The 21959-nt window shown below is 46.0% G+C and overlaps 1 protein-coding gene across 4 annotated transcripts in view; it reads left to right on the top strand.

Annotated features, from left to right (window-relative positions):
- The window catches only part of LOC110000872 (A-kinase anchor protein 13), a 124644-nt gene that overhangs the window by 23364 nt on the left and 79321 nt on the right, over positions 1 to 21959 (top strand). For all 4 annotated transcript variants that reach the window (XM_065952438.1, XM_065952439.1, XM_065952440.1 and 1 more), the window contains exons 3-8: positions 2628 to 2781; positions 7341 to 7513; positions 8067 to 8238; positions 16870 to 17053; positions 18566 to 18752; positions 19020 to 20892. In XM_065952438.1, coding sequence (XP_065808510.1) covers positions 2628 to 2781; positions 7341 to 7513; positions 8067 to 8238; positions 16870 to 17053; positions 18566 to 18752; positions 19020 to 20892 — 2743 coding nt within the window. The remainder of the gene's footprint in view (positions 1 to 2627; positions 2782 to 7340; positions 7514 to 8066; positions 8239 to 16869; positions 17054 to 18565; positions 18753 to 19019; positions 20893 to 21959) is intronic.

The raw sequence follows: 21959 nt of genomic DNA on the forward strand, positions 1-21959 counted from the left end.
ACAGCTCATTTATGAGACTGTGCTCGGCATGCTAACGTGGAGACTCTCTCTCTGCATGGCAGAGCACGGCCAGCACACTGCAAGTGTATTTAGTCGTGGCTCTCAGAGACTCACTGTGGGCTGTTTCTCTCTCTGTGGCCTCTGGGCTACGTGGTCGCCTTTGAACACATCCCCCCCCACCCCCCCCCCCCCCCCTAACATTGCTCAGCAGCAGCGGCTTGCCAATCAGAGACTTGCCAAGGTTGCTGGTTAGCCTCGCTGCTGTCAACCCCTGCTGATCCCTCCTGTATGGAACAAGGCCCTGAGGCTACCACTTTATAAGAGAGGGAGGAAGCACCTTTAACCCCGACTGTTAAGCTCACCTCGACGCCAGCCCATCACCGGCCACCACTTCAGGCCGTCGGACCGAGCTGCTGAAAAAAGATCGCAACTGTGGTCAGATTGAGTGGAATGTGAAATGTCCCATTATCCCTCCTCGGTGTCAACAAGCTGCAGTCCTCCAGTGGAAAACAGCTGATTCTGAACAATATCCCTCTTTCTGTCGCCCCTCCTCCCCCTCGGTCTGTCCTCAGATGATTCCACATCACCCCCCCAACGCTCTAGACACAACAAAGACAGCTGTCTCTGCAGAGAAGAGGTGGACTGTACATGACACTGTGCAGAGCTGTGGCATTGAAAAACACATTCTATTATCTAAAAACAAAATGTGGACATAAATATGCAAACATTGATTTTAGGTTGAATTTCTTTCCTTTTTAAAGGTCCAATCAGTGAGATGTGTAGAGAGTGAGATGATAAAGGTATCTTACTCTCTGATCATTAAGGAAACATGCTATGTTGAAGTGCTGGCTTCTCTGACAACAATGCAGCAGCCAGTATGTCCTCCTAGGATGTAGGCGGTTTTAAGACACCCCCCCCACACGGCCGTTTTGGACGCCCCTCTGTTTGTCAGATGTGAGAGCAGTTATCAGGTCAACAGGTGTTGCAGTGATGGAAGCGGTCAAGAGAAGTGGTTCAGATAGAAGTGATTGTACCCGACCTAAAAAGCCTCTGCATGTTTCTAATAAGCTCCACGAGCAGAAACGTGCTCAAACTAGGATCAATATTGGAGATGCTTTTGAAAAATGGAGAGAGGTTAGAACACAGAAAGGTTTACAGACCCATGCAGAGCTGGATAAACACTGAAGCTTCAGTGCCTAACTACAGTGCTACAGTGATGCAGCTTACAATGATAAACGTTTCATGTCAGACTCGGGTTAGCTCAAAGCTCACTTGAATGGTGACATTGAACACTTGTTGTCTCTGACGTTTTTATGTTCTTAACCAAATGGTTTCATAAACTGGGACTTTGCATATATTTGACAGATTTTGCATTTCATGTCTCCATGCAGGACAGACTTTGCTCTTCCAAAGCAATAACAGTAAGCAGCTTTATCAGCTGACGATTCATTTGGCTAGCAAGCATGGAAATAAAAAAACATTCATGTTGTTTCAACTGAACATAACCAAAACTGCTCTCCTCGTTCAGAATGTCAAACTGTACGTTTGACACACATTATAAATAGAAGACCTTTAGTGTGCAGACTGGGTGAGTTATGCTAGCTCAGGTTGCTAAAGTTTGTCACACTCTGATAGCTTTCAGAAGTGTGTGGAACTCCAACTAAAGGACTAGACCTGATAGGGGTTGTGTCTGTTTTTTTATACAACGTGCTCCTTAACCCAAAAGACAAACCACTGTTACTCAACCCGTTTTCACATCTGCACTCCTAAAAATATCGATATAACTTCTGGAGCACTGTTCCCGAAATCCTGCTGATCTGGTTGTTCACACATGCACCTCACAGCAGGACACTTTCCCTGTCAGACACTGGCCCCTCCCACTGGCCCCTCCCACTGGCTCCAGGTGAATTCTCCTGATTATATCCTGCTGTGTTCTCACATCAGCTCACTCTGACTTTCTGCAGAATAAACACGAGGAGGCTGGAGGAGAAACTTCAGGTGGAGAGAGAAACATTCAGATGTTTTTCATGAGTTTTGAAAGCAGCTATTATAAGAGCAGTCAACAAGGTTTAATGCATTTCTTACACTTTTTTGTACCAGAAAGACTAAAAACAAGTCGTCAGAAAGTGAAGCTGCTCCTCGTTGTGTCAGCACTCTGTGATGCCTCCCTTCAGGGTTCAGATCTGACACCCAGATATCCAATCTGTAACCACATGAAGGATTTCATTTCACATCAGCACTTTCCTTTACGGCATTTAAAGAGACAAACTGACTTTAGATGTCCTCGTCCTGATCACTTTGGAGTAGATCAATGGGAAACTAATAGACTTGCTCATCTGAGATGTGGACTTCTCATCCTTCACATCCTGAATCATGATGTTTGTCACTCGATGGTATTAAGTCTGTAATAATCTGTCAGCGACATATTTGTGTTTGTGCTCACTGTACTGTGTTAGTAGACAAAGATCGATTACTTATTAGATATATAGAGGTATCTTTTCGAAGCCTTTTTGTAGAAATGAATGTAAACTTTTTCAAATCTATCACTGAGAATTGAGTTTGTTTTTATAAATCTATCTTTATTGGTTTCCCCCCCCCCCCCCTCCATCCCTCTCTCTCCTCTGCAGGGGCGGTGTGTTATCACGGTGCAGCTCTCTGATGAGGAGCTGGCTAGGGATGAGGAGGGTGTGGACTACTTCCTTCTGTTTGCTGGCAGCACACAGAGACACCTGACCAGCACCCTAAGGAGCAGTCATGACACCCTGCAGGCGCTTTGTCCCGGTAAGCCCCCCGACCCCTCCCACTCACAGCTTGCTTTGCAGCTTCCTGTCACCTCCAGCAGACCTGTGAGCAGCAGCTCCAACTTCAGCATCCGACACTGAATCTATTTTTAATTTTTCTGTCATATTTGTTCGCTGACCACACAGTCCTTGTTTGGATTTAAGTTTTTCAATTGCTCCTGGAGCATTGTGAGTACAGACCTGCAGGGGAATGGGGAGGGGGGGCAATCGTGCTTAAGCACGGTACAAGGAAACTGGGCCTAGTTTGAGTACGCCACAAGAACCTCTTTTCCAAGGAAGACCTGGCCGAAAGAGACAGCAGCCAAAACATAAAGTTACAGACACCAAGAAACACTAAAGTTTACATTAGAAGAGAATCATCAATGAGTCAAATCTGGGAGTCAAGTCGTTCAAGCAGTCGAGCTCAAAACATCCACACCTGTAGAATCTGTTTCCATGTATTTCATTTTAGATTTAAAACATTTAAAGACACCTTCTCCTCGAGTCGTTCTGCAACAGATTCCAGGCTGAGGCTGCAGAAATACCTGAAAGTTCTGTGTGAGAGCATGAAGAGGTTCTGGGAACATGAAGAATACTGTCCGGTTCTTTTCTGTGTGATCCAAACACACACACACACACACACTGAGGTTAATTTTTATAGCCATAATTTAGGGTTTACAACATGCCCGCATGTGTGCCTGTTTCATTCATTGAGACGGGATACGGCGTGTTATTCTGCCCTCAGAGCAGTCAGCAGTTATTGTAGCTGTGGAGGAAAATTGCGGTAATAAATGATAAATCATCCGTCGCCCCTCTCCATGATTTTAAACTAATGTTGTAATTTGGAGACGGAGAAATAACCTCGTTTTTACTGCTCATTCATCAGTTCTACTCGCCGTATTAAATGTTTTAGGCAGAGCGCCGCTCAGTGACGACTTCCTGTGAGAAGAAAGAGCAACAACGTGCAGCATGAAGGAACATTTACCTCTGCAGCACGTTTCAGAAAACAAGGAGATTCAAAGTGCTTCACATGAGACATGAAAACATCTCGACAAAGAGGAAACGAAACGTTACCAAGAGAACGTTTAAAAGTCGTTACAGCAAACAATTAAAAAAGAGAAGCTCGAATAAAAACAGAAAAAAGACGAGCGTCAAAAACAGGAGCTGAAACAGAGACTGACACAGATGAGGAGGAGGAGGAGGAGGAGGAGGAGGAAGATGATGATGAGGAGGAAGAGGAAGATGAGGAGGAAGAGGAAGATGAGGAGGAGGAGGAGGAAGATGATGAGGAGGAGGAGGAGGAGGAAGATGAGGAGGAGGAGGAGGAAGATGATGATGAGGAGGAAGAGGAAGATGAGGAGGAGGAGGAAGAGGAGGAGGAAGAGGAAGATGAGGAGGAGGAGGAGTAGGAAGATGATGAGGAGGAGGAGGAAGAGGAAGATGATGAGGAGGAGGAGGAGGAGGAGGAAGAGGAGGAAGATGATGAGGAGGAGGAAGATGAGGAGGAAGATGAGGAGGAGGAGGAGGAAGATGAGGAGGAGGAGGAGGAAGATGAGGAGGAGGAGGAGGAGGTGTTACTCTCTGCTAACAGATTAGCTCTGCTTCAGCTCCCTCCATCATTACGCAGAGCTCAGAACACGAGGTCCATTCCCCATGTGTCCTCTGATAACAGCTGCAAGGTCCAGGATGTAGACAGACAACCAGCCACACTCACATTCACACCTACAGACAATTCAGAGTCAGCAGTTAACCTAACTCCTGTCAGACGGGGATTCAAACCAGGAACCTCCTGCATTCTTAGTGTGCCACTTGACCTTTGAGGAGGGGGTACACTGATGCAGAAGGCCGTGTGGCACTCTGTAAAAGAGAAGCAGGGACGTCAGCGTCACACACAGCCTTGATTCCCTGTTAGTAGTGCTTTGCCTGAGTCTGTAAATGTGGACTCCAGTCCTCTTTAATCATTCACTTTTTGTTGTGACAAACTGAAAACTCATTAACATAAATATTCAGCCCACTGATTAAATCACGTGTGGTTAATTAGTTGCAGGTGGAGGTTGATTTGTGACGGCTTGAAAGGCATTAGTGAGAATAATGAACACGTGTTTCATTAAGACAAATAAATATGTATTGGTATTAATTAGATATGATTGAGGGAAGTGTTGCAAGGCAGCGCTGTAATGACGCTGATTCTTTTTATTTGCTGTAATTGAACCAAACTGTGAGGGTAACACGATTCAAATTTGACTGTTTTATCAGCTCTGCAGGAGAAAACATGTCGGAAAAGGCTGAATCTATGCTCACACATTTGTTCTTTGACCAAATGGAACAGACTCCGTGTTCAGTCAGGATTACAGCAGCCAGCAGGTTTCAGATGTACATTCAATCAGAGAGGGAAAGCCTCCCTGGATGGAGGGATGTTTACAGATCTTTTACTCAAAATGAGTCTCCCTTGTTTGAGAAAACAAACAAACACAACATGCAGCCTAATGAACCAAATTAGGGTCCTTTATCATCCCCCATCTTAAAGGTGACATATTCTCCTCCTCTTCAGGTTCAATAAGTGTCAGAGCTCCTCAAAACATGTGTGTGAAGTTTCTTGTTCTAAATCCACTCTGATCCTGTATTTGATCATGTCTATAAACCCCTCTATTTCAGCCCTGCTCAGAACAGGCTGTTTCTGTGTCTGTACCTTTAAATATGTAAATGAGCTGTGTCTGACCACGCCCCCTCTCTGGACGGGCTTGGGTGTACTCGGTCTTTCTCGCTCCATGTCCTATTGTTTACTGTGAGAAGGCAGACTCAGAGGGCAGAACAAACACCTAGCTGTGGGAGTGTCACCCACCTGGGGGAGGGGCTACTGCCCTTTGTGATGTCATGAAGGGAACGGCCTGTTTGAGCACACATTTTCTGAAAAGTGGAGCAGGCAGAAGACAGAGAGGATGGACTTCTCTCATCATTGGGGGGTTTGTAGACGGACTAGAGACACATGTTAGAGTTAGAGGAACATGGGGGAGTGGATTTGGTTCAAAGTATGTCAAAGTAGGAACGCTAAAAGTCCTGACCTCCATTTCTATAGAATATCATCGATTAGCTTCGCTCTTCCTGCCTCACATTCACACCGTCATCATGCACTAGCTTCCTGTCATTAGAAACATATGTAGGTCAAAATGTCTGCTGAGAAATAAAGGCTCATAGCTGATTAATGCAATTTGTGATCGACTGAGGTTAAGATGTTAAAGCTCATTAAACGGCTGGGTCAAATACTCGATCCTGATTGGTCAGTTACACCATTCTCAGGTTTCTGTAGTCTGTAGGAATGAAGAGCAGAGCGTTGTGACAAAGCTCTGATTCCAGGAGTCCCACCAGTTCATTGTTCATACACCTGGTGGAGAAACCAGATGATTAAACTAAAGATAAACAAGAGACAAACGATCTCTTGATGTTTACTCATCTGGACATTGAGGTAATGTCCAGGAGACTAAATACTGAAATGTGTCAGATGGTTGATGTGCAGTAACTGCCTTTTTGATTTCATCTTTATGGTGACAGATTGTCTATGACTTCATGTTGTTGCTGTGCTGATATATGTTTAAAGTGGCCTTCAACAGCTGCTCAAAATAGAAAGGGAAAACATATACGATCCACGATAATGCAAAACTGTAAACAAGCTGGTTTATCTGGAAGATGTTTTCTAATATCTGGAAAAGAATCATGTTGGGAATAAAGGCTCTGCATGACTTTTTGAGGCAGGACTCGTAATCAAACTCATTTTGATGAACGCACCATCACATGTAGAGCCCGACCGATTTATCAGCCAGCCGATAATATCCGCCAATATTTGCATATCAAGTGACTATCGGTATCAGCAAATTCAATCGCAGATATGTGCCGATATTTCTACATTTATTCACCAGTCAAAAAGCATTTTTTGTTTGTTTCATTGTCTTACACCAGCAGAGGGCGCTATATGGATTACAAAAAGCATCATCACTCTCCAGAGTGTCGAGCAGTGACGCACGTACATGCTCGTTACTTTCCAGCTGAGTGACCATCTTGTTTTCGTTAAAGATCTTTTCCACAAGCGTTTGATAACTCAATAAATGTGTATTTCTAAATCTATATCTCTTCAGATTGTAGATAGATCTAAGAAAGATATCGGCCAATATATAGGTATACATTTTTTTCCCCCCAAATATTGGCCCCAAAAAATAAATATCGGTCGGGTCTCCTCATAACATCGATACAATATAAGATTTTTATTTTATTTTGAAAAAGCAGTTTGATCTGCACAAGTCACAAGTCATTAAAACACACTCCATGCTGCATCCGATGTCATAAGAAGACTTTAATGTAGTCCAAGTAAACCAATCACAATCTGCCAAAATTAAAAAAAAAATAAAAAAAACAAACTCTGCCTGTCAATCTATTATTTAAAAATCAATATCATCACATGGCAAGAACATGTTCTAAAGAATGTCTGGTATATCACCCTCACTGTCTGTCCTTTGTCACCTCCTCCTCCTCTTTCTGCTCTCTCTCTCTCCTTCTTTCGTCTTGTAGCACATGACTGCTGCGAGGTGGTGTTGGTCACCTTGTGCTCAGCCGGCCGTGATGTCCCCGAGGACCCCGAGGACCCCGACATCCCAAAGCCCCGTCTGGGTTGCGTGGCCCCGTTGGCGGAGCATCGCTTCAGCTTTGTCCAGGACTTGGCTTTTGACATGGCACAGTTCCTGGTGAGCAACAAAACGCAGACACCATTTCCATTTTTTTTTCTGAGAGAAAACACGAGAGCCGAGGCTTGTAACAGATCAGGACGGGAAAAGTGGTTACCATGGTTACGAGTGATGCAGCAATGTAGGCCAAGTGACAGTAAGACAACAGGCTGTCATTTTATTGTTTCTTCCCTGGCGAGGCTGCCGTCTCAAAGTCCTTGGTGTTCAATTAATGAAATCTTTTTAGCACAATGAATCATCGGAGAGAAACCTGACGTTTAATGTGCTTTGCCAAACAACCCTGAGCACGACCGAAGGAAAGCTTTTAATGGATCATGATTTTACACTTTTAAACATGCAAAATGATTTTCTTTTAGTCATCACAGCACAGACTCCAGTCGAGCTTAGAAATGCATTTGAATGTGTGTGACATCGTTTACATCTTACATTTGGCATTTAGTTAATGCTCTTATGCTGAGCGTCTTAAAGACGAGTGCTTCCAGCAGACTAAGCCTCACCTCTTCTTCCCTAAAAACTTCTCACGAGCTCTTGTAATCACCCCCTCTCTGCACAGGTGAGCACTGCGGGCCGGGATGACGGCCTGGACGGCGCGCTGCTGCTGGACGAGTGTCAGATTCCCCTGCAGGAGTGTGAGCGCCTGGACGAGAGCCTGGCGCTGGCCCTCCACCACCTCGCGCTGCCGCCAGGATGGAGCTTACTGGGGAACAAACTGACCAACAGCACTGGTGAGACTGGAGGCCGGGGAGGGAGGGGGGGGGGGCTGACTGACTGCAGCATCTCATTTCCTAACACACAAACTCAGACTGAGTGTCTCTGCACTGCTGCAGAAACACAACAGTTAATTATAGCTGTAGTGCTCATGATGACACACACTCTGTTTGTGTGTTTGTTGTCGTGTGTCTCATATCTGCAACATCTGTTTTCACCCAGAGGAGAAGTTCAGGTCATGTTTCACGGTGCTGTTTGTGTGCTCAGTGATGATTTACCTTTAACTTCTCTGGCAGCTTGTTCATGTGATGCAGCTCGTACAGCCATGTCTGATTGTGATCAAAAACATTTTACATCTGCAGTGGAAGCGCTAATGTTTGCGTTAATCATTGTTTGCAGTCATAGGAACAAAGGAGGTCTGTAGAAATGATTCAGTCTAAAAGCATCAGTCTGACTTTAGTTCATGCATCATGTGGTCCGACCTCCACAGCCTCCATATGACGGTGCTGTTTGGATCCAGATAGCTCGGTAAGCCAGCGAGTCAGGGTTTACTATCAACAGCTCCTCAAAACATGTGTGTGAACTTTCTTGTTCGGTCTTTCTTGCTCCATGTCCTATTGTTTACAGTGAGAAGGCAGACTCAGAGGGCAGAACAAACACCTAGCTGTGGGAGTGTCACCCACCAGGGGGAGGGGCTACTGCCCTTTGTGATGTCATGAAGGGAACGGCCTGTTTGAGCACACATTTTCTGAAAAGTGGAGCATGCAAAACAACATCACTGAGTGTGTTCAGATGGACTTGAGGATCCCGGTTTTGAGTCTGATCCTGGTTCTGATCATCTTCAGGATCTGGTGTTTACCTGCACACAGAGAAACCTGGTTCCTCATTTCTCTGTAGACATGATAAATACTCGTATCCTGCTTTATGATGACTGCATCTTATTCATGGAGACGTCTGTGATATTTAGTAATCTGAGAGGAATGAGACCGCTGTGACTTATTGAGGGCTCAGCATGATTAAACGCCAACATGGCATTTCAGATTTGGCGTCTCCACCTGATTTCCACCAACGGGAGAAGAGAGCGACAGCCGATATTAAACAAGTCCTCGCCTCTGACTGCTGTCAGCATGTCGATGCTTTCTCTCATCTAAACCTCAGATTATATTAAATTCTTACATTACTGAAAGACAAAACTCCACTTCGGCGCTCCAGAAGTAAGACACTCTCATTCCCGCCTCCGCCATGTTTGTTTTGCTGATGCGTCACTTGGCTGAGGTGCAGGCAGTCGGCGTCTGTCAGAAACCGGGGGAAAGTCGTACACATGCCACATTTTCCTTTTCCTTCCTGAGTGCTCCAGGTAGAAAAATCAGGTGTCTCAAAATCAGGATTTAAAGATTTTGTTTACATGCAAAAATACATAAACAGGATTCTTAAAAAACAGATCAAAACCAAGATACTCAAGTTCCTGTAAACTCTATGACTCATTTGTTGCAATCAGCAGAAATGCATCGTATCGTCAAACTGGAATTTCAGAAATCAAAAATCTAACATTGCAAGCTGGCAGTAAATCAGCAGTTTGGTGGATGACTTTTGTAAACTGCACTATAAATGAAGCGGTTATCTTTTTGTCTGTGGAGATTTAATTCAAGTCAAACTGAAGTAAATCAAACGGGCTCATCCGTCTGTTACATGTTGGTGTTTAAACATCGTCTACACAGTGAGCGTGTTTGAAATGATCCTCCAGTGGTGATTGGTCGGCTTCTGTCTACAACCTGGATTTGTCTAACAGGCTTGTCTATAGACGGACAGATCTTTGATTACCTCATTAATCACTTTAGAAACTACAGAGAGCCAAAGGAAGGTTACCACTCAGTTATAGAGTCTGTGCATAAAACTGAAAAACCACAAAGACCACCTGAGCTGTGATTGGTCAGCGTTGGCTGGTTTTCGTTTCCTCAAAGCTTCGGATACTTCATTCTTTGTCCTGCCTTCTGAGATGGCGGCGGCCTCAACATGGCTAGAAGCGTCTCAACCCTCCTACAACCCTAGGATTTGTGTTACAACTTTCAACCTACGACGCAAAAAAATGCTCCAATAAAGACTGCCATAGGAAAATTATCTAGTAATGTACAACTCCAATTTTGTTTCAATGGTTACTATTATTAACTTCAGTCCTCACCATACATATCTTCAATATTCAGTGTTTCAATCGTCCAATCCACTAAAAGACACCAAAGAAGAGTCAACAGCAGAATACGCTTTTTGGCATTGGCAGAGAAGATTTGGCACGTTTTTCATGGGCTCATCCCACATACTCAGCTCTGCTGCTCTTCCGACAATTGCACATTCCTTACAAATGTGGCACCATTTAAAATGGAAATAAACAGGCTTTGGAACGGTATAAGACTAAAGGTGTGATTATTTTTTTTAACATGTTTTTTTTTAACATAGTGTATTAAAGAGTTGAGAAATAAATTTTCATGAAATTTTAAAATTCACCCCAAAATACACACCTATGCCATATGCGTCAACACAGCCAAAATTATCCACAAAAAACTGTCTTTAAATGTTAAAAAATGCACCAGGACTACAGGAGAGGAGATGATGGACGCCTGTCTCATCTCTGTGCCGGTAAACAGAGAAAGCCAATGTGCTGCTTTTTTTTTAGATGCTAGCTCATGCTAATAAAAGACCTGAACAAGAAACGATGTGTCTACTTTCAGACTCTGACAATAAAACAGTCACACAGCAGAATGTCTCCGCGCTGCAGCCTGAGGCCTAACAGCAGTTTGAGACGTCAGAGCAAACAAACCCGACAGTTTTTATGAAAATGAAAGGGCCAATTTTCTCCCGCCATTGACTCTGATGACTTGAATCAGTTGAAGGAAGCCAAACGAGTTGATGTGGACGATAAACTCTGCGAGGTAATGGCTCTCTGTGAAGCAGCGTAAACAAGAGTTTAGGGAGCAGCGCGAGCACGGCCTCCGGCTCTTCTTAAGATAATAGTTTAACTCTGACTACGATATCAGAGCGAACCAGCAGAACCAGCTGGAAGTTCTGCTGACATGAAGACTCCTTCAGTGTGGAGTGTATAGTCCACACACACACACACACACACACACACACACACACACACACACACACACACACACACACACACACACACACACACACACACACACACACACACACACACACACTCACTCTTCACATGTTTTATTCATTATTGTTCAGAGTCTGAAAGGAAAATTCATCAAATCACATTTTCAGTAATGACCCCCCCGACGATCGGATAAGATCAGCTTGTTATTGTTTTGGAAAGTTTAGGGATGGACACACACACACACACACACACACACACACACACACACACACGCTCTCTCACACATGCACACTCGTGCATACACACACTTTTTCTCTCCCTGTCTCTCTCTCACACACACACACACAGACACACACAGACACACACAGACACACACACACAGACACACACACACACCCACACACACACACACACACACACACACACACACAGACACACACACACAGACACACACAGACACACACACACAGACACAGACACACACACACAGACACACACACACACACACACACACACACACACACACACACACACACACACACACACACAGACACAGACACAGACACAGACACACACAGACACACACACACACACACACACACACACACAGACACACACACACTTTTATTAAAGTCCGTTGTGTCTCTGTTGACGTGGTCGTTCAGCTTCCTGTGGTGGTGACTGATGTGGCCTCTAATAGGCTCTGCTTCACAATATGTCACTGCTTCAATGCGAGACGTTGAGCGGCGGTGAACTGTGGGGAGGGAAGAGAAGTGCGGCGCCGCTCCTCATTCATCAGACTTGTCAGCTGATGGATTGCAGCCGTCTACAGGTGGAGGTGACGGCGGTTTATCTCAGTCATCCTTCATGCTGTGGACAGCAGTCACTGATCTCACTTCAGACAGACATTTATTTCTCCTCTGGAAAATTCACTCCCACCGGCAGAACACTGATCAACATACAAATAATGTACTTAGGGAGCAACAGGTCAACTTACCTGGAGTCTATGGCGGGTCAATCCATACCTTTCAGTCAATGATCCAGAGGCTTCAGTATATTCCACAATTCACTTAGCAGACTCTTTTATCCAAAGCGACGTACATCAGAGAGTAAGAACAACACAAGCAAGGATCTAGAAAAAAGGGAACAATGTGAGTAAGAGCAAACGATCAGCTTTGAGTCTGATTGGACACACAGGTGCTGACAGGAAGTGACCAGAGGCAAAGCACAACATTGAGGGCAGTTCTTGAGAGCTCTAATCAGTATAGAAACCATCTTATAAGTCGTCGTTATCAAACAAAAACCATCGTCATTACCATCATCATCATCAATAATATGGAGACCATCATCATTAAGTTAGTAGGTATTCATGAAAGAGCTGGGTCTTTAGCTTTTTCTTAAAGGTGCAGAGGGACTCTGCAGATCACATGGAGTTTGGAAGTTCATTCCACCACCGGGGGGCGACAGAGGAGAAGAGTCTAGTCAGAGACTTTGGACCCTGATGTGAAGGTTGGATCAGACGCCTTTATATATACAAAGCTTTGAGTCTCTTTTTATCATCCCTCTGGTTTGCAATACGTTGTTGATTTGACTCTGCAGCAGCGAGCAGGAGCTGTGTGAGGTGTTCCTCCTCATCACACTGACAATGCAAACATGCCATTGGTTAGCAAATATAACGTGCCATGTTTACAGTCACACTTTCCTTACATAAGCTAACTGAAACAAGCTCTGTTTTCAAACATGCTCTCCTAAAATTTTTGCTTCAGAAATCTCATACAAATACAAAAGAGTAAAATGGCTTTATTGTCGTTACAGATAATTCAGCGGGATTTGTTGAGCAATCAGAGAGATGTGTAGAGAGTGAGATGATAAAGGTATCTTACTCTCTGATCATTAAGGAAACATGCTATGTTGAAGTGCTGGCTTCTCTGACAACAATGCAGCAGCCAGTATGTCCTCCTTCTAACTTTAGATTCTGCTCCTGAATGCTCTGGATTTGTTTGGACCAGAGAAGGTAGGCGCTTTTAAGACCCCCCCCCACACGGCCGTTTTGGACGCCCCTCGGTTTGTCAGATATGAGAGCAGTTATCAGGTCAACAGGTGTTGCAGCGATGGAAGCGGTCAAGAGAAGTGGTTCAGATAGAAGTGATTGTACCCGACCTAAAAAGCCTCTGCATGTTTCTAATAAGCTCCACGAGCAGAAACGTGCTCAAACTAGGATCAATATTGGAGATGCTTTTGAAAAATGGAGAGAGGTTAGAACACAGAAAGGTTTACAGACCCATGCAGAGCTGGATAAACACTGAAGCTTCAGAGTCCACCACATGGTGACCTGAGTGAGAGGGGGGGGAGACAGCTCTCTATGATGTTTAGAATCTGGACTGCAGTACCCATTTTAAACACTAGGTGTCAGAGTTACATACTGCTGCTTTAAACAATAAAAGAAGCTGCTTTATTTCTTGCTCCACAATCACACTGATTTGTTTAACACTTTAACACTGGGAAATTGGGGCTGACAAGATGAGTACAGTCATTTTTATTCAGACATGCAACAAAAATTTGACATTTTCAGGAGTTTTTTGAGCATGTGTGGAAACGCCACTGGAGAAACAATCATGCTATCACCACAATTGTTAAGATTTCTTCTCTGGGCCCTTCGTTGTGTTTCAAAGATTACGAACATCCATCCAATATTTTTGTGATATTTCAGTCCAAACCAAAGTGATGACCCATCTGACACTCCTTTCTCTACAGACTTGTTGCCAGGAAGTTTAAAAACTGAATTCACATGTTGGTGAAAGCTTTGCAGTTGTGAATATTTGCTGCTTTCCTCTTTTTTTTACGTCGTTGTAAATGGAATATTTTTGGGTTTTTACTTGGTTGGTTAGAAACAAATATTTCCCCGAGCTTGGTGGATGGGATTGTGTTTTGTGTTTCACCTTAACTGTTGTCACTTAAACCAGAGAAAAAGTCATTTTTGGACCAGACGATAAGTCCTACATCATAAACTAATTGAACTTGAAAGTAAGAAGTGTGGCCTCATGTTTGGTGCTTCTGAGGCAGACTAACCGCCAGCTCATCTGGATCTTTCCCAGGCAGCCGTGAAGTGTTTCAGCTGCTCATGGTGACCCAGTCCTCTGTTCAGCTGGTGCTTCATGTACCACACCAAATGGCTGTAACTACATGGACGTCCCAGATGTACAATGTGTACAACATTTTCCTGGACGTCGTGGTTGCCAGTTTTGAACGACCGTCGTCAAAAACCCAGCATTGAAGCATTTTGCCCCTCTGTTGGGCACCTCGCATTCCAGGCTGGCACAGCTCGGCCAATCGGAGCGTTAAATGTGACCAGTTTGGCTCCAGGTTCATCGGGGGGGGGGGGGGGGGGGGGGCGCAGGCTGGTTCAGACCGGTCCCTCTCAGCGTCAGACACAACCGGATTCATTCTGTTGTGAAATCTGAAGCTGAAGCAACTGTTTCAGATCAAGACTTTTCTTTTTTTGAGTGACTTCTAAATGCTTTAATCTCAACTCGACTGTATTAATGCTCGTGATGTCGGCCTCCTCGTCTCGTCTGCAGCTTGTTCAAAACGCTGCCGCTCGGCTCCTCACAGGAACACGTTAGTGAGAGCACATCACTCCTGTCCTGGCCTCCCTTCATTGGCTCCCTGTCAGTTTTAGGATCCATTTTCAGATCTTGCAGTTTGCTTGCTAAGCGTTGAACGGGCAGGCTCCTTCCTCCCTCTCTTTTACAGCCACATGTCCCATCATGGTCTTCTGGTTGCACCTAACGCTAGGCTGAAGCATAGGGGGGACTGGACCCTCTCACTTCTAGTTAAAGCCCCTAAAACTGTGGAATCCGTCCAAAACAGCCTCTCTCTCTCTCTCTCTCTCTCTCTCTCTCTCTCTCTCTCTCTCTCTCTCTGTCTCTCTCGCTCTGTCTCTCTCTCTCTGTCTCTCTCTCTCGCTCTGTCTCTCTCTCTGTCTCTCTCTCTCTGTCTCTCTCTCTCGCTCTGTCTCTCTATTTGTAAGAGCAGTGAGGAAACAGTGTCCACATGTCATCATTCTGGTGACGTCTGTGCTGTTACAAACGACCGTGTGCAGTGTGCAGTGTCTTCAACCTCAAGAGGATCCCCCCCCCCCCCCCCCCCCTCAGTCTTCAGTAATCGCTTTGTGCTGTTGTGAAATAACGTTTGTTAAACTTTACGATTCAGTTTCCAGCGAGCGTTCTCTTTATCTTTTGTCCTGTGAAAGCAACAACTGTAAATCATGTTAATGTGCACGGAAAGTATTGAGCAACTCCTGCAAAACCGAGGATGTGTTTTAATAATAAAGAGAGAGTTTAGAGTCAGATCTCTGAAATAATCCACGATCATTAAAACTGTTCCTGTGAAGGGAGAATCTCTGAACACCTGTCTCTCTGTGTGTGTGTGTGTGTGTGTGTGTGTGTGTGTGTGTGTGTGTGTGTGTGTGTGTGTGTGTGTGTGTGTGTGTGTGTGTGTGTGTGTGTGTGTGTGTGTGTGTGTGTGTGTGTGTGTGTGTGTGTGTGTGTGTGTGTGTGTGTGTGTGTGTGTTCTATGGTGTCAATAAGGATCTTTCATTAAGCGATTCCTCTGTGATATGAAATGGTGAACTTTGAAGTGGTCACATGCTCCTTCATAGAGTCCTCTTTGCTGTGGTCGTTTTAATATCGTTACTTATTGAAGCTCGACATATTGTTTCAGCTCTGTGAACTATCACAGAGCGACTCGTCTTCATCCTCCCTGAAACATCAGCACATGTCACTCCTCTGTTCCTCTCCCTCCACTGGCTCCCAGTTACTGCTCGTATCGAATTTAAAACTCTGCTGCTCGCTTACGATAACGTCTCCTCCTTACTTCAACTCTCTGATCCAGGTCTACACTCCCTCCCCCCCACTACGCTCTGCCAATGAAAGGCTTCTGATCCAACCTTCACAACAGGGTCCTAAGTCTCTGACTAGACTCTTCTCCTCTGTCGCCCCCCGGTGGTGGAATGAACTAAACTTTAATTTGATCTGCAGAGTCACTCTGCACCTTTAAGAAAAAGCTAAAGACCCAGCTCTTTATGAACACCTACTAACTTGTTTATGTTGGTTTTGATGATAATTACAAACTCTTAAAGACATCTGTGGATGTTGTGCTCAGCCTCTGGTCACTTCCTGTCAGAAGCTGTGTGTCCAATCAGTATGTCCTCACGTCTGAAATCTTAATTTAAAAACCAATCCCAGCTTGTTTGTTTGCTCTCAGAGATGTACAGTGCATGTTGAAGACAGAGTCATGGTGTAAAGGTCTTTAGTTGACTGGCTCTCTCTGCATCCTGTACTGGTTTAATTAGCCTGCTCTGCGGCGTTGCCGAGCTGCAGGAAGTGATGGTATGTCGGCTTCTGCACCACAAATTGGCTGCCCTGAACTTCTGCATTCTTCTGTCTCTGACTCTTTCTGCAGCAATGGATTTATTCTTTTCTCTCTCTCTCTCTCTCTCTCTCTCTCTCTCTCTCTCTCTCTCTCTCTCTCTCTCTGTTTTCAGACCTGGACCCTCAGGAGACCCTGCTGCATTTCTCAGCTCGAAGAGGTCTCTATCGGGTCACGCACTTCCTGCTGCGGCGATCCGGAGCCAGAGAGGCCCTGCGATTGGCCAACAGACAAGGCCACACCCCCTCCGACATCGCGGCTCAGCGTGGAAACGAACGCCTTCTCCAGCTCCTTACAGAGTAAGCACCGAGCAGTGAACAAGCCGCCATTAGGGTGAAAACAATGCGTGCGTTTCATTTCCATCAGACGTCAGGTAGGAGCTGGGAATGATGTCACAACACGTTCCAGGAATGACTTAGCAACATGGAGGATCATTGTTGTGTTTGCTCAAACCAGACGTACAGCTTTAACTCCAGAAGGGGGCGGGGCTTCCAGTGAAGGGGAAAGTACCCGGATAGGTTGCTTCTATCAGTAGTATAGATTCATGAAGTTGAAAAACAAATGTAAACAAAGCAACATGAGCTCAGTCTGTGGACGTTGGCCTCGTGTCAGAGGCTCGCCTTGTTCCTCTGATATCTCCACAGAACAAAAGGAGATTCCAAAGAACATCACCGCAGAGATCCGGTGTGGCGAGGTTAGCCGAGGTTAGCCGAGGTTAGCCGAGGCTTTTTGAAGCTGCGGCGGGATTGTTGGAGACAAATTGAAAGTTTGTGTTCCGTCTGTCTGTCGCCTTTTGTTTCAAGAGAATCCAGAGAGACAAAAGATTCAGTGACCAATCCTGAGCCATTGAACATCTCATCCACACACACACACACACACACACACACACACACACACACACACACACACACACACACACACACACTTGTCTTGTATTTGCTCTTGTCAGGTTTTATCCTGAGTGATCAGTGAGGTCACATTCTGTTCATCGTTTTAAAGTCAAACATTAAAAACCGGAGAGGGGAAAAACAACAACAGGTTTTTGGCAAACGTCCTGAGACACAGCTTGAAGTGGGAACGCACCCCCACCCCACCGCCCCACCCCACCCCCTTTTCTGGTGTCTTTTAAGCGACTCTCCTTATCGGCTGCAGAATAGTTTTCACTTAACTCCAAATGCAGACGCCACGAGCTGAAAGACAACGAGCTCTTAGGGAGGCGCCTCATTACCATATGTGCTTTACGGCGTGCAGCTCCGTCTTTATGTGCTGGTGGTGATTACATTTCCCCTCGTGAAAAAGTGAAGTCACTCGCAGACCGGCTGCTGACCTCAGCTGCATCAGGAGATCCACCCAACATTACGCAAACAGCAGATCTGCCTCTCCCCCTTTAACACAAACACTGCACATACTTTAACCTGCAGCGGGGGGGGGGCGGTCTTCTGAGTGGTCTTTTGGGGGGGAATGGAGGGTGTTTTGTTTTACTCCTGGGATGTTAAGAAACACGTTGGTTGAGTTGCCACAGTGTCTGAACTTCTGCACATTTACAAGCTTCTTTATCTCATAACGACGCCTCTTCAGGTCGCTCACCTGCTGAGCCGCTCGGCCCGACTAAACATAAACTCAGGAAGAGTTTCTCCACTCTCAGGAAAAGAAAAAAAAATCAGTCATGCACGTGGACTATCAAAGAAAAGTGGGAGTTTAGATCAGCTGACATCACTGTTTAAACTTTCTCCTGAAAGCAGCGCTCTGCCCTGTTAGCCAATCACGTTCCTCCAGACCCTTCTGGATGATTTGTTTTTATTTCTCGTCAGGGCTGAGGCGGACTCAGAGGCGGACAAAGGGAGCGAGCCGGTTTCCGCAGATGCCCGGGTGTTCTGCCACCTCCCCAGGCTGCGCACACACACTCTGACGCTGAGGACCCGCCCGGGCCGCGACCCCCCGACCCTTCAGAGGAGCGCCGAGCTGCTGCTTCACTTGGTTTGCCATCTCCATGCCAAGGTGAGTCACACCAACCCTGCCCCTCTCAGCACGCCGTTTTCTACCCACGCTGGCCCTTATCTGATACCTGGGCTGCTGCTGGACATTGTTGGATTGTTTGTCTTGTCACTGCCCTCGTTTTTTTTCACCTTGAAGCTCAGTTTGTGTAACCGGTGGAACACCTTATGCAACCACAGAGCAGCTGATTGATAAGAACGAGAGAGCGGCTCTGTCTGTTTCTCTGAGGGGGAAAAAAAGCTAAAGTTTCTTCTTCTTTTTCTCTCTCAGGGAGTTTCTGCGCTGGAGCTGCAGTTTGATTCTCTGCACACGTCGTCTGAATGTTGTGACGGTGTAGAGACAGAGACGACCTGTCCACAGCGGCTCTCCACAACAACAACAACAACAACAACAACAACAACAACAACAGAGGAGAAGTGCACAGTGGGAAGCAGCGGTGTTGACTGTGCACTTGGAGCCTGGAGTTTGTCTTTAAGCAGTCAGGAGGAGTCAGGAGCCGGCCTCGGGGAGTCCGGCCTCGGCCCCCCAGAGGACTGGGTGTGTCTCAGTTCAAACATTGGGAGAGATTACTGCAAGAGGAGGCCGAGGAGGGAGCAGCCTGGTGTTTCCTCCCAGAGTGTGAGAGCGTGTGAAGGAGAAGGGAGCGAGACAGACGGGGAGAGCCTCGCCGTGGGAATCAAACCGCCGGCGGAGGAAACTGATAGTGGAGAGGGAGAGGAGGCCACGGGGGGAGAGGAAAGATCAGAGCAGGAAGTGGAGGACAGCACTGCTGAGAGGAGGGAGGAGGAGGAGGAGGAGGAGACAGATCCAGTAACGCCCAGTGGAGACACAAAAGATCCAGTCATGGGTCAGTCCCCGTCTCTGGAGGACTCAGAAACCTCCGATTCAGAAATGAAGGATTACCGTCAGGAAGGAGAGAACATCGAGGAGGAAGAGATGAGACTCAGCCGGGATCCCTGCGACGGCCTCTTTTTAGAGGCGAGGGAGTTTTCAGAGCCGCTATCAACCCCGGGGGACGCCCCCAGCCCGCCGCTGATAGACGGCGGTGATGTAATGGAGGAGTCTGTTGTTCCACCTCTCTTGATAGAAGGCCTCCACGAGGGGGAACCTCCACCAGACACAAACACCCTGGAACAAAACCAGGAAACAGCTGGTGGGGATTACTCCTCCTCGGAGCAGCGGAGGGGCTCGGCTCCACAATCTGCTCGTCATCCTGGGACAGCGAGCGACGAGGAGCAGGATGGCGAGGACGTAGCTGAACCTTCTGAATACATCATCGAGAGAACCATTCTGCCGATGTATGAACCTTACAACACGGCCGAGTGTGAGGTCGCCGACGTCTCCATGGAGGGAACGCGCACAGACCCGTCCCCTGAGCCGTCCCCTGAGCCGTCCCCTGAGCCGACCCCTGAGCCGGCCCCTGAAGCAGTCCCTCCCAGCTCAGGACTCTGTGATCTGACACAGTCCGTCTCCAGTGATGACGACGGCAGCTTCCAATCGGTCGCGAGCTCCACAACTGAAATATTCCACCTCAGTCAGGACGGCGCCGGAGTGGAGGACGAGGACGAGGACTCGACTGGATCCAGGATCATGGACGAGCCGGACAATTCAGAACCCGGGGACAGCAACGATCGCTCAGCGGCTGAGACGGCCTGCAGCCAGACCGGCACAGAGCCTGGATCACCCGGTCCCCAAACAACGGGGGCTTTGTCTCCTGAGGGGGCAGCAGACGACGAGTCCGCCCCAGAACTCTCCAAAGAGGATCATCTGGGTGAAGGGTCGGCAGAGAGCGGGGACAATCCAGCAGCTGATGAGAGTGAACCTGCAGAGGCCGGCGACTCTGATCTGAACACAGCGTCAGAGGATGTGACATCAGAGGTCAAAGGTCCATGTGGTGGAGAGGAAGGGGTTAAATCTACGTCAGCGCCTTCTGAAAACAGCGGAGACGTGCAGCTAGTGCTTCAGCGACCTGAACAGGAGGATTCACCTGAGGTCAGTACGTCACAGGATGTCACCTTAACGTCAGACGGTGCAGATGTTGAAGCATCGAGTGAACCTCACGCTGACAGCGAGTCGACCGATAACACCGAGGTGCACGGCGAGGTGGGCGGAGCCTCGCCGAACCACAGCTGCGCGAGTCAAGGTGAGAAAAAGCAGTGATTTATTTCAGTTGCACACACTCGCATACATCACAGGGCAATATGTTTGTCAGAGTCTCTCCTCCTAAACAAATATGCTAAATCACATTAGCTCTTCTTCTTCATGTGATTAATGACAGCAGCTCGCCGATGCTAAATGCTATCGAGCTCAGCGTAATTGTGCTTACAGAGGTTTTTTTTGTCTTGTCCATGACGTCCTGCTGTGATTTATAGCAGGTTTACAGTCAGACTTTTCTGCTTTGGTTTTTCTCCTGATGAGGATTTACAGTCTTATTGTTTATCAAAGTGTTAATGACCATCTGTCTCTTTATTTAGAAACAGTTACAACCAGGAAAAAACAGGAAATAGTAGAATAGAATAGAATTACTTTATTGATCCCAATCTGGGAAATTGAGGTGTTACAGCAGCATAATAATTATAATAAGTAATTTATCCTTTATTAATCCCGCGAGGGGAAATTCCATTTTTTTTGTTATCAAAATTATTTAGTTATTTGTTTTTTTGCATGTTATCAAAGAAAATAAAACAATATAAGAATAGAAACATAAATAAGCACTTAAAATATTTAAAAAAATCAGAATAGGAAGAGATTTATACATCAAGGGTTTAACTTAACATTCCTACTGGTTTAAAAAAATAAAAAATGAAATACAACATTTATTCAGGCTTGTGAACTGAATGTAAAAATACCTATAAAAATAGGTCAGAGATGTAAGTTTGTAAAAACAGTGATGACAGTGGTAAATGTGAAAAACACACGATTTTCAAAACAAAATGAAAAAGTCAGTTTTCAGTGTGACCTCCGTCTGACCTCTGTTTGACCTTCGTCTGACCTCCGCTCATCGATATTTGTTTTGGGGAGACTGATCAGAAGTTCTCTTTAATTTACTGCTGGGAGAGTTCTTTAGATTTGATTTCTTTCTGTCCAGGTCATCCCTCACTGTCCCTGTGATATTTAGTAGGGCCAGACTGATTTGAGATTTTTCGCCCGATTTATTGATATCGATATTGGGGAGGGAAAAAAATCTGATACCGATAAATCGGCCGATAT

This window comes from Labrus bergylta, chromosome 3 (genome assembly GCF_963930695.1).
Source record: "Labrus bergylta chromosome 3, fLabBer1.1, whole genome shotgun sequence".
Lineage (NCBI taxonomy): Eukaryota > Metazoa > Chordata > Actinopteri > Labriformes > Labridae > Labrus > Labrus bergylta.